Genomic DNA, 12,773 nt, shown 5'->3' with positions numbered 1-12,773 from the left:
AGAAATAAGAAGGAAGAAAGGAGTTAGAAAAAAGAGGGTTGAAAAGGAACGAAGTAATAAGGAAGGAGATAGAAGGAATAAGGAAGATAGAAGGAGAAAAAAGGATGAGAACGGAAAAAAACTAGAAAGAAGAGGAAGGAAAAAAGAATAAATAAGGGAGACGGTGAAAATTTAAGGAAAAGTAAAAGAAAGAGAGAAAAGGGGAGAAAATGGGAATAGGTAAAGGAAGAATAAAGAAGAAGAAGAAGGAAAAAGGAAGCAAAAAGATGAATGAAGGAAATAGGAAAGGATTAATTACACAATTTTCAATTCTCACATCCCACTTCTTACTAGTCACATACTTATCACTTCTCGGTCCTCAGTTCTCACTTCTCACTTCTCATTTCTCACTTTTTACTTCTCACTTCTCACATTATACTTCTAACTTCCCACACCTTAATTCGTAATTCTTACTGGTCAATACTCACTTCTCACTTCTCAATTTTCAATTCCCACTTCATAGTTCTTACTGTTCACTTTACTAAGGAAGAATGAAAAACAAAGAAGGAAGAAAGTAGAATGAAGAGGGAAGAAAGAAGAAGAAATTAAGCAAAGGGTATAGAAAAAGAAAGTGGGAATAAGGTAGAAAAGAGCTTACTTACCACTTCTATCTTTTCAATTCTAACTTCTCACTTCTTACTATTCACTTTATAATGCTAACTTCTTACTACTTACGTCTCCCTTTTTTTCTCACTTTTCACTTTTCGCTTCAAATTTATCATTTCTTACTTTTCACTTCTCCCTTCTTACTGCTTACTACTCACTTCTCACTTGGCACTTCTCATTTCTGGAATCTCAATTCCCACTCCTCACTTCTTACTTTATTCTTCTAAATTTCCACTTATCACATTCCTCTTCTCACTTTGAACTTTTTATTACTCACCTTCCACTTCTTACTTCGCACTTTTCACTTCTCATTTCACAGTTTCCATTACTCACAATCTAAGGTTATTTTCAACTATTCGCCCAAACGGAGTTCGACCAAATGGTCCGACACCCTGTTAATCGTGCATAGGAACGTGCATAGGGTATCGAGTAAGGGAGGTATCGACTTAGGCAGGGAACGCAGTATGCTAGATTCAGGATACTTTCGGATATTTAGTTTATTGTTGTAATCTTTAATGTTTATCGAGAGTTAAATATTATATTACACTGAACACCAATTAAAATTTGAACAATTTTCGTCGCTTGTGTACCAGTTGTGTTCAATATTCCTCATTTTGTAGAAATTCTTAAGTGTTTGCCTTCTACATCGATATTGAGACAAGTTAATGTTAGAATTCAGTTTTCAAAGAAGGATCAGATTCTCAACTGCAAAACGTTCATTGTTAATCTTCGTCTCGTTCAAATGAAATAGAAAAAAAAACATTACATCCTAGATTAGATTTTTGCCTTTTTTTAATGAGAGAAGGAGGAGAATGTGCAGTTTGTAAAACTTTCTTTTAGCTTATGATTATAGATTCACACCTCGGCGTGTGAACACAAAACCATGACTCGGTATTTTCTTGTCAGATGTCCGTGTCAAAAACACGCACCAACCATTTTGGAATCACAAAGCTTCAAGCGTGATTGATTGAATATAAGTACCTCATGAAAAAGGTATATAAATATAATCAATGACTGAAAGCCAAACCAAACCAAGAATCTAGTGAGATGATTTCACTTTCCGTCGACGCCAAAGTTTTGATGATTTACCCTAAAATCGCTGAAGACGCCACCCTATTGAAGAAATTTCTGCAGCAATCACACGCATATGGTCGATACTCGAACTTACACAAAAAAATAATGATAACTGATCAGCGCGTAAAAAATACAGGCGCGTAAAATTACACTATGCTGAGCAGGCATGAATATTTTCCATCAATTTCGCCCTAAATGTACACTGACAAAAATCCAATCATATCCATTATGTGTGGCACACATAAATTTTGACTATAGCATTTCCCACATAACGGCTATGTAAATTCGCATAGCATATATGTGGAAACACCCGTTATTAACTAATAACCTTTATATGGATTCTCCTATAATGGGTGGTTATTAACGCACACATACAATTTATTTGTAAATTTCTTTAGATTTTTGCCAATAAAAATGTGTGGATTTTTATCAGTGTATGAAATTTGTGTAGCATTATGCCACTTAGTCGACTAAATAGTGACATAATGCAATACAAATTGCATACATTCAAGCGAAAATATCGTTTAAGATTACGCTCTTTTAAGCATTCCCTTTAGTGCTTTACTTTCGTGTAAATTTCAACAACTTTTTCTATATGTGTATACCGACCTCATCGAATTTTCTTCAGTAGCAAAGGAATTTAATTTAGTGAAAGACGCTGCAACACGTGTTTGTGATTCCGCTACCGATGCAAACTTTCTGCCGTCGCTAAGCCTTTGTGTTTTGTACTTTGAAAAAAGTTCAACTCGGTTCAATTTTCGCTTGTATGAAATGGTGGCCCTCAAGAACCGACTTATTTTGTACAATCCGCACTTCCAAACACTAAAAGCAGCAAACCCGAAAGCAGAATTTCGAAAGAAATCTCCACTTCACGTCATGAATTCTCTTCTACACTAGCGGTTGTACTTTAGAAAAAAATAATCTCAAATCTAAATTCATCAATTCAATGGTGGTCCTGAAAATAACCGATTTTTTTCAAATAATGCGGTGCGAGTAAATTGTAACTTACGAGCTGCTTGATGGTTCTTCAAATTCCACCTTTGCGAAAAATGTTCTCTGCTGCTGCTGCCAGCCATCACAACGCGAAACACGGTTTATATTATGCACAGAGAAAATCAAGCGGTGGTTAAAAAGACCCGTCACTTTTACATATCAATCTGATCTCCGTGTTGTAGATTTTTTTGAAAGGTTTAAAATGCCGAGAAGAACAGTTTTGTCAGTCGTCATCAGGCTGCCTTGTCGGTGATGCGAGTCTCCCAAAACGCCACCGTACGAACTGCGCTTCCGGCGACTGACAAGGGTTTTGGTGGAGGGGCTGGGACTCGAACCCATGACCATTCGTTTATAAGGCGAACGTGTAGTTAACTACGCTACGGGAACCCCTCCCCCCCCCCCAAACTGCTTGAAATGTGACAGGTAACCGGGAGCCCGCTACATTTTCATTCAGTCTCTTGAAAATAAAAATGCAACTGTTTTCGCTTTCACATAACGATCACGAAGTACCAGTACTGGTCACTTCTGGATTATTTCCATGGAAGTAAATACATGGGTTAAATAAATGGGTTTGCAAGGTTGGTATAAATATCTTTAGCTAGAGGGATCCTCAGGGAAATCCCCTTTGACGTTCTTCAGTTTCATGGAGACCTTCCAGTTGTTGTAGTCCGTCTCCGTGTTAGCATTCTATTAGTATTGTGAATGTCTACCGCTCCTCTGGAACGCTTTCCGCCATCAAACAAAAGATAAGTGACATGATTAGTGAAACCCCAACCCCCCTTCTTCTTTAAGAAGACCACCCCTCGACCTGGGAAGCTTTCGAGGAGGCAGATCTAGTTCCCCTGAACGACGGTTCACCCACCATTTTTAATGGCCATTCGGCCACCGCCATCAACGTGACCAACATCAGCCGGCCCCTCCTTCCCATGTTAAATTGCACGGTTGCTTTCGATCTCTATGGGAGCAACTATTTCAAATTTAGGGGTCTGCCAACTCCTCTCTCCCTACAAATTCCAAGAGACAACGATGTCGTTATAATGCCGCTGACTGGGTGTCCTGGGTGTGCTTCACGACTTCTAAAAGATAGTCTTCGACATCGCCGGTCTTCTCTTCCCTCAGATTAGTTCTCGACCAGGACGCGAAGCCCTTTGTTGGTGATGGAACGAAACGCGTTGAGCTGTTAAAGCCAGGAGGAGAGTCCCCGAGCGTTCAGGAGGCTTCCTCTTGGCAGTGCACAGCGGCTAAAGTCGTGTTTTTAGCGCGTTTATTTAATAGTACCTTTATTATGTGATTTAGCGTAATGGCGTCTTCGAGACATTCTATTAGTAAGTCGAGGCGCTTCTGTGGAGGTATTCAGCCTTACGATCAATCCCCCTAAAGGTGAGTTGGTGATAAAATTTGCGCTTTCCATGAGCGTCAAAAACGTTTCCGGATTCCATCATTTGTTCGTGCGGAAGCAGTATGACCTTTTTCGCTCTTTCACTCGTCTGATGAGCTAATACTTGGTAAGATCTAACCAACTTGTAATTATTTTTTCATCAGCAGAAAACGCAAAATGGTAATATAAATGGTAACAGAAAGTAGTTGACAGTTCGTGAAACTGTAAAGAGCTGAGCAGAATAGATGCGTTTTGACAGTTTTCTCATCTAGTACAACTGTTAAAACGCATGCAAGCGTATCTATTCTGCTCAGCTCTTCAGCCTCTGAATAATGCATTACATGCCAATCACGCTCGTTCAGGTCAGAGTGTATGTAATTAAGAGTGACGACACTGTCAGAATTGGAACAAAATTTATCTGTCATTCCCATACAAAATCGCGTTCCAAACGAGCAGAAGGCCTGTCAAATGCGGCACTTGTCGCCACTCTTAATTAAATACACTCTGGTTCAGGTGAACTCAAGTCGAGTCGAGTACAAGACACTGAAGACGACCACACAGTTGTGGTCGAAATACGTATCTGCAAAGATAACGAAAATTAACTAGTGGAATTAAATGGACAGTACTTAATTCGTCTTAGACGGTTTAAAAATGGATATTTATAATTATGAGTTCAAATGTCAAATTTAAAATCCTTCAGGCATGCCAAAAGTTTTTTTCTTCTTTCACTAATCGACAATAACAGTGTTAAATAGAATATAAAAAACAACAAACGCATTTGTTTTTATTTTATTTGCATTGTCGGAATACGTATTTAATATTGTGAATCAAGTTGTTGAATGAATTTGTGAATGTTTGTGTTTGTGAATGAAATTGAAAAAATAGAAGGGATTTGCAGAAGAAATCTAAATTCTAATCCTCTGCCTTTGCCGCTTCTTTGAACAGGGCCGCAAGCTTATTTACAGTAATCCTGTTGCTCTGATTCTTCGTTTTATAAAGGACCAAGGCCAGAAAGTCCATAAGCATTATAAGTTCGGATGGGACAGGGACACCGAACACTGTGAAGCTCCGAAAGAGGATGTCAATTGCGATGATTGAAGTTTTTACTGGAACCGTTACGTTTCTATTCAAAACTACATGCAGTGGGCCTGTCTTCATTGGTTCTGCAATGCACACGATGTGTGGATGGGACTCGTCCGACATCGATTCCAAATATGAATCGAATCCGTTGGTGGTTGGCTGTAATTAGGTGACCATTTATAAAATATATTTTATGATAGCAGGGCAATTTGTACCTTGATCCATCGAACCAAATGTTCCACGGCATGCATTTCAGTAGACGGGAATCTATTGAGTTTCCGTTGGACTCCCCGAACTGGCATTTGATCATAGATCCTTAGCAGTGCACGGATATATTCTGTGAATGTAAGTATGATGTACATATTAGAGTATTTTAAAGAAGATATAAGAAGAAGATATAAGTGAATCAAGATCAAGACGAAAAATGTTGAGTGGCAGAAGGATACACAATCAGCCTAGTATTGCCATGTTTACCATCCTCTACGTTGATATACCGTTGGGAATTGTACAGCAAACATTTTGCCAGTACGCCTTTGTAATCTGGCCTCGGATCACATGCTGGAGCAATTCGAGAGAAAGTTTGATGAATCTGTAATAATTCATAGTGCTTTATAAGTTTAACCCCTTACATTTCACATAAATTACCAGTATGCCTTGAAATTTGATTAAATAGGGAAACATGTCCGCAAAGTCATCAATAGTTTTTTTCTCGAACAGGAACATCTGATGGAGTGGAAAGCATGCTTCCATTTCTTTAGAAACAAATGACTTTTCCGCTGCTTCCATTGAGCGCAAAGAACGAGCGCGAGCCACAATTGCCGAATCGACAGCCGTGTGCGAATCCATTCTAGCGCGTTTGAATTTTCGCATTCCATCAGGCAATCGTTTGATGGCATTTCGGATGTGGTGATAAATCTGCCCGCTATGAGGTCCTCGTTCAGATCCTCCATGAGGCCAGAAAAAAATCCACTACAAGAAAAATGATCTTTATCTTTAAGCTACCTAAGTATTTAAAACAATACCTCATCTGGTGCACCAGTCGGCTTCGTCTCGTCATACCTCAGCTGCGGAAAAAGTGCAACTATATCCTTAGCAAGGATATGCTGTGCCTCTGCAGATGGGTAACTGCAAATTTAATTAGGTTGTTTAGAACAAATGTATTGTATTATGCTTGTTTTTTTTTATACCTACACAGATAGAAAAATCCACTGAAATTTACGCTAACAATCATGCACATAAATGGAACGTCATTATTAGCGTAATTCCACACGGGATATAGCCTAAATGTATACAATATTTAACGTGAATCGTCTTTATTGCATGCAAGTTGTAAGCAATCTTGTTAAGAAGAGGATCATTTCAGCGAAGAATAGCGTAAATTTCCGCATTTCCGTTTACTTTTCATTATTTTTTTCTGTGTATGACCTTCCCAAATTTGTTTAACCATTGCCTGACATGCAGTTTTGGTAATCAATTTAAGGTCAATTTTATTGGGCACTTTGCCTTGGTCAAGTATTGGGAGCAAAATATCATGCCGAAACTTTTCGTCAGCCTCAAACATTCGACGAGAAACCTATGAGATGTGAATAAAACAAGAAAACTGTTGGATTTGGCAGCTGAAATGATTCAAAGACATAAAACAAACCTGCATAGGCGGGTCAGCCGCAGTATCATTCTGTTTTTCATTAAATGACTTAAATTTCTCTGCGATTTGTAGTATCAGTAGCCTAGGTCCTTTCTCAATCCCAAGATCTACTAGATACGATTCTTGTAAAAGTGTGGTTTCTTTGATTGAAATGAAGCATTTGGATGTTTTATTAACATTTTATTAACAATGGCTTGCATACTATTTCGGTTTAAACAGATACATGACTGTAGTTTGATTCAAAGTAAACAATATAAACATATTATATTATATTCTTAAAACTAGTGCCTTTTCGCTAACTGTATTTCATAGACTAATCATTAGACTGGCCCAGATTAGTATGGGGAGAAAAAAAGGTTGTCGAATTCCACGTGGCACCCCCCCGAATTGTGTCTTTTGGTGAGAAAATCAATCACTGAAAATTCAGCTCAATCGCTTTCTGCATAAGCTGGCGCATTTGATTTGAAGTTTGTATGGGGATTTCAGCCAAAATGTATAGGAAAATACACCTCCGTCACTCATTCGATCTGGAAACTGGTTCTGATTGCTCGTTTGACCTCAGAATTGCAAAAACGGCAGTTGGTATGCTACAGAACTATTTCACAGAACATTGCTTGATGATTAAATGAACTTTTATATAGTTTTCGGCTGATTTATTAGGGGCTGATTTGTGTATTTTTGGATTTTTTGATCGAATCGCATCGGCCGAAACCTATATAAAAGTTCATTTAATCATCATACAATGTTTTGTGAAATTGTTCTGTAGCATACCAACTGCAACTTGCAATTCTGAGGTCAAACGAGCAATCAGAACCAATTTCCAGATCGAATGAGTGACGAAGGTGTATTTTCCTATACATTTTGGCTGAAATCCCCATACAAACTTCAAATCAAATGCGCCAGCTTATGCAACAAGCGATTGAGCTAAAATTTTCAGAGATTGATTTTCTCACCCAAAGACACAATCCTGGGGGGTGCCCCATGAAGTTAGGCAACTTTTTGTTTCCTGGGCCAGTCTACTAATCGTCGTTCTATTTCAAACTAATGTAAAACGAATTGCTGTCATCGCCAGTTAGCCTCCATAAACTGTACGTTTTTCGCGTGAAAAGATTATCTTTCGAAATCCGAACAAATTTATTTGTGTGTTCCACTTTGAAACTATTATACGTTTCACAAAACGCTAGGCAATGCAGCTCTTCTATGAAACATGCAATCTTCTCATCATGTAAAGCTATCAACTTCAAAGCACCATAAAATAGTTCGCCGCACATAACGTACTTTACAATTAAATCTGGTCGGAAACTAGTTTTATTGATTTGCATATGTTTGATAGTTATTATAGTATCTGGGAAATCAAATAGTAAAGAAGAGAACTCTAATGTATTTTTAGCAATGACAGAAGACGATAGTATAGATATAGAATTGATGTCATAATTATGATTAATGATGGAGTTTATTTGCTTCAAATTTAAACGCTTCGTGAGGCTGAAGGTCAAGTTCATGAAATTATTACATGTTTTTGCTTGTTTTTTCGATTCTTTAAATTTACCTTCGTAGGGCATACATGAATGATTTGCCACTGGTCCATCTTCACGGATGATAGTGGGGTAGTGTGAAATATGATGCAATTTGTTAATAGGTTTAATATCAGGGAAGCATGACTGGAAATGGGAGTAAAATACATTGATCTCAACTTCTAGCTATTCTACATGTTTAAATGTTAGCTTATTTGAAAAGGAGAAAAAGCATATTTTCAATAATGATCCAATCAAACAAATATAGTTGATATTATTAGTCAATTCGGTGTGAAGGATAAACAAAAAAGCTCTGAGTAATGTCCATGATTGAGCGGCAGACTGACTGATAGCATGGTTTCGTGTTTTCAAACTTGCTACTGAAAAATTTTGAGAAGATTTATCTTTTATTTCAGCAATACCATAGTCAAAAGTTCGAATTAAATCATTGAGCTTTTCAACAGAGATTAGTTTTTGGCCATTCACTAGATTGTTTAAAATCAATTTCATGACCATCATAGCTACGCCCTCAAGGATGTCATGCATCGGGTCGAATGTATTGTTGAGTGATAAATTGAAAAATTTCAATTGGTGCAGTGAGCACTCTCGAATTATGCCGCATTCCGAAGGCATTTTTACCTTAGACGCTATTGCTCTTAAATCTGCTCCGATAGAATCTGCAGTTCTCAAACGATGCACCTCTCCAAACAACCCTTGATGCAATAGATCTCGTGTTATGTAACATCTCCGACAAAACAATTTCGCCTGTGGTCCCATCAGCTCAAAAACATCGTGGATCGCTAAGGTGTCACCAACCACATGTACTAGCACTGCTCTTAAAACATGGTCTTCTCCACGCACCTTGATCCGGACGCCATCGTCGGATTCTAAGCGAAGTAAATCTTGAATGAATGGTCGCAGTGTCCTCGCATAACCATATCTCTTTAGCACTTTAGTTTGCACTGATAAAGTTAAATAAATTCTATCAGTCTGAGAATTAATTATAGAGTTAAAGTTCTCAATTTTGATGCTGACATTCGTTAGCTTCTTGTTCCCCTTTCGTGAGCCCAATGCGTTCAGATATTCCACATCGTCGAAATGAACCGACAATCTTAAGGCATCGGGGTAGCTGACTAGAAAATGATGATTCTTGAATCGCTCTCCATCCTTAAATCCCTGCAGAATACCATTTTGTGGTACCTCAGCCCTGATTGAATCCAAAGCCTGCTCGTTTTGTAAAACAAGTGCAAGTGTGTCGATTATTGGTATGTAATGCGATGCATGTTTGACCTGTGTAATTCGTTTAACAACTTGTTTCGGGTTACCATGGACACAGGATGTCTTGATAACTTTAGTTCTTCCCAAAATCTCCTCTCTTGGAATCGGCACAGCGTATCCGGCAACACCTGCCAAATGCGAGACACTGTTCTTAGGCGTGCGAACATTCGCGAACACATTCGGAATTTCAAATTTATTTATAGTGCTTATGACATCGACATCATCATAGGCTATACACCTGTCCCGCAAAAACGATTTGAAGATCCCAAGATGATACCTTGCAGACTGACCAAGAAGTGGCGTTTATAAAATCTTGGATCTTCGTTTCCGGGAGGCCAACATCACAGCGCATGTCTACTATGATTTTTTCCGCTAGTTGTGCCATTTCTGAAGTTGAAATGGCAGGTTGAAAAAAGAATCGGTTTTTTATTTGAGAATAATTTGGATCCTGGATTGATTCGTTCTCCATAGAAGAATCGAAATCCGGATGGCAAGACATGTTTAGAGTGCTAGGCTCATCTACTGATTCATTCAGATTGCTTCCTCGAGGGTGAAAATCAATGATGTGCCTTTTTAAATTTTTAAATCGATTATATAAAGAGCCACACTCGGAGCAAACAAAAGGAACATCTGCAACAAGGCTCGTGTTTAAATTATGTTTGTTCCGGAAATGCATTTTTAAATCATCCACATGGCCAGGTACAATTCTTCCACAGTCATGAATATGACAACGAAAGCCTTTATAAAAAGTATTCAATAATTATTTATATGAATCTAATAGGTATATATTTTTATTTATCAACAAAATAAATTTTAAAAATTATCAGAAATACCTTTCAGTTTTCGGTACGTTTCCGAATCCACCGCTGCTGCTACCTGTTCCATTTTATCACAGTTCTTTTTATTTCCAATTCCAAGACTTGAATAACAGAAAATATGAAATTTTACTGAAAACCGGCGGATAACCTTACGCACCAACTGAAGGCAACTTTGGAATAAAAATCAGGTTGGAAACGCCATTTTGGTTTTGGGTTAAGAAATATAAGCCAAGCTAACTCAAAATTGAGGTTTGAGCTTTTTTATGATAATTTGAGTAACTGGTACTCAAATCCATAAATCATTATGACTCATCGTTTGACGTTTAGAAACATTTTATTTTTTTGAGTTGTGTTGACTCAAAATTGAGTTCAGCCGAACGAGCGTGCTAATATTACTACCAACACTCTCTGAGCATGAGAGACTGGTTAAACTGATTTCCATTTTTATTTTCAACATGTATCCGTATGGAATGAATATATATGATGCGGTTTTGAATGGCATTTTAAAGTTCAGAAACATTTATAAAAAGTTTCTAGTACTTTTTATAAGTTTTGTATCCATAATTTTAGATTTTCTCGACACTCCATCAGTTTCAGTTTTTATTTTACACTAGCAGGCCCGACAAACTTCGTTTTGCCTAAAATTTGTTCCTTCTCTATTTAGTTCTCGAATTATACAGAAATTTCTGGTTCATTTGTATGGGAGCCCTCCTTTCCAAAGCGGGGAGGAGTTTCGAACCATCTTAAGAACCTTCCCCGGCCCCAAAAACCTCTGCATACAAATTTTCACGCCGATTGGTTCAGTAGTTTCCGAGTCTATAAGGGTCAGACAGACAGAGTTACCCGTAGTGCTGGGTAGACACCTTTACGTGGTGTGTTACGGGGTAAGATCTACCACGGTTACATTGCCATCTACAGGCAAATCCTGACCCAACGAATACCTTCCTCATTATCCAACTCCGTGGTACTTATGAGGGTGTCGCTAAGTCGGTGGCCTCTCGTTAAGTAAGTACTACATCAACACTTCCTTCCTCTCCCTAGTTACGGTGAAGATGGGCGTGGCCAGGAGTAGTAATCCTCATGCTTTTGTTATTTTTGTTTAAGACTGGAATCAAGGACCACTCCGCTTCTTGATTTCTGATAGCATTCTAGATAAGGATCTCAAAAGTAAAACATGAGTATCACTAGTGTCCAATCTACGAATTACACCGTAACAATGCTAATGCTAATGCTAATGCTAATGCTATAAGGGTCAGACAGACAGAAATTTATTTTTATGTATATAGATTTTCTCTTGATGGCTGATTACCCAGTACACCAACACTTTCTATTCTTCAATAGCTTGGAACACAATAGGTGTTCTGCCGGTACTCACATATCAGGAGCTTCAACGACATACCAAGATATGAGAAAAATCAATATGGTTCTGACATGGAAGTACTATCAATGTTGTTTCATACTAATCTAGAAAATTAATAAAAAGTTGTAAAAGCTGTTTATCATTAATTTTCGCAGCATGCAGTGTTCTATAGTATTTTATGTAGTATATTGAACTCTGCAGTGGTGTGCAATGACGTCAGGCGAAAAGGAGTTCAACGATGTTTCTTCAGAATTCTGTAGATTTGATTTCATTAGAACAAAGTTATACTTAATATATCCACGAATGATATTTATCATACTACACATACTTTAAATTAATTTTTCCAGTTGGAAGCATTTTCCAACGAAGTAACCGATACCTTTTGTACTAGTTTTATTGTAATATTGAAATATTTTGGCTTTTTCAGTCTGATGTATTCAAACGGGTTTATATTTGCATTGCTCGACGTTTCGGCCCGTTTATTGGGTCTTTTTCAAGGGAAAACTAAAACAGAGTGAACAATTAGGAGCACGTAACATAACAAAACTTATCGGTTTAACATACGCTGTCTGCCGTTCTTCGTACACTTAACAACTATAAACATATATGCTAGGATTGGAGCTTCTGGTATTTGAACCTGTACAACAAACATACCAAATTATACACCAGAAACATAAACATTTGTAAAGTATAAGACTTACACATAATTTGACTGTCATTAACATAATTTTTACATTAGATGAGACACTGTTTAACATCAATACTCAATACACTGCACACTTAATGACTCGACAAACGGATAATTTGAAAAATAGTGGTGAATAACAATGGTGGCTTAGCTATATCGACTCATTTGTGTCGTTGTTTGTAATATTGTGCTCTGTTATACTGCGAGAGTGTTGAGTTTTAACAGCGTGTAGAATACCAGCATACGTTGCGTTTAACCCATCTACATCTGTTCTGTAGTTAACCGTATTGTTGGTATTGG

At 37.7% G+C, this 12,773-nt stretch overlaps 1 protein-coding gene across 1 annotated transcript; it reads right to left on the bottom strand.

The window, feature by feature from the left end:
• Nucleotides 1–4,896: 4,896 nt before the first annotated feature.
• On the bottom strand, nt 4,897–6,291 carry LOC134203027 (uncharacterized). The gene is made up of 5 exons (XM_062678012.1): nt 6,193–6,291; nt 5,816–6,139; nt 5,645–5,759; nt 5,386–5,507; nt 4,897–5,329 (listed from the first exon to the last, which is right to left on the bottom strand). Exons 2-5 carry the CDS (start codon nt 6,038–6,040, stop codon nt 5,003–5,005), a joined length of 789 nt encoding a protein of 262 aa, XP_062533996.1. The 5' UTR covers nt 6,041–6,139; nt 6,193–6,291; the 3' UTR covers nt 4,897–5,002.
• Nucleotides 6,292–12,773: the final 6,482 nt, after the last annotated feature.

This window comes from Armigeres subalbatus, unplaced genomic scaffold (genome assembly GCF_024139115.2).
Source record: "Armigeres subalbatus isolate Guangzhou_Male unplaced genomic scaffold, GZ_Asu_2 Contig1589, whole genome shotgun sequence".
NCBI lineage: Eukaryota > Metazoa > Arthropoda > Insecta > Diptera > Culicidae > Armigeres > Armigeres subalbatus.
Note: the sequence above shows the minus strand (reverse complement) of the source record. Positions and strands in the feature narration are given on the sequence as shown.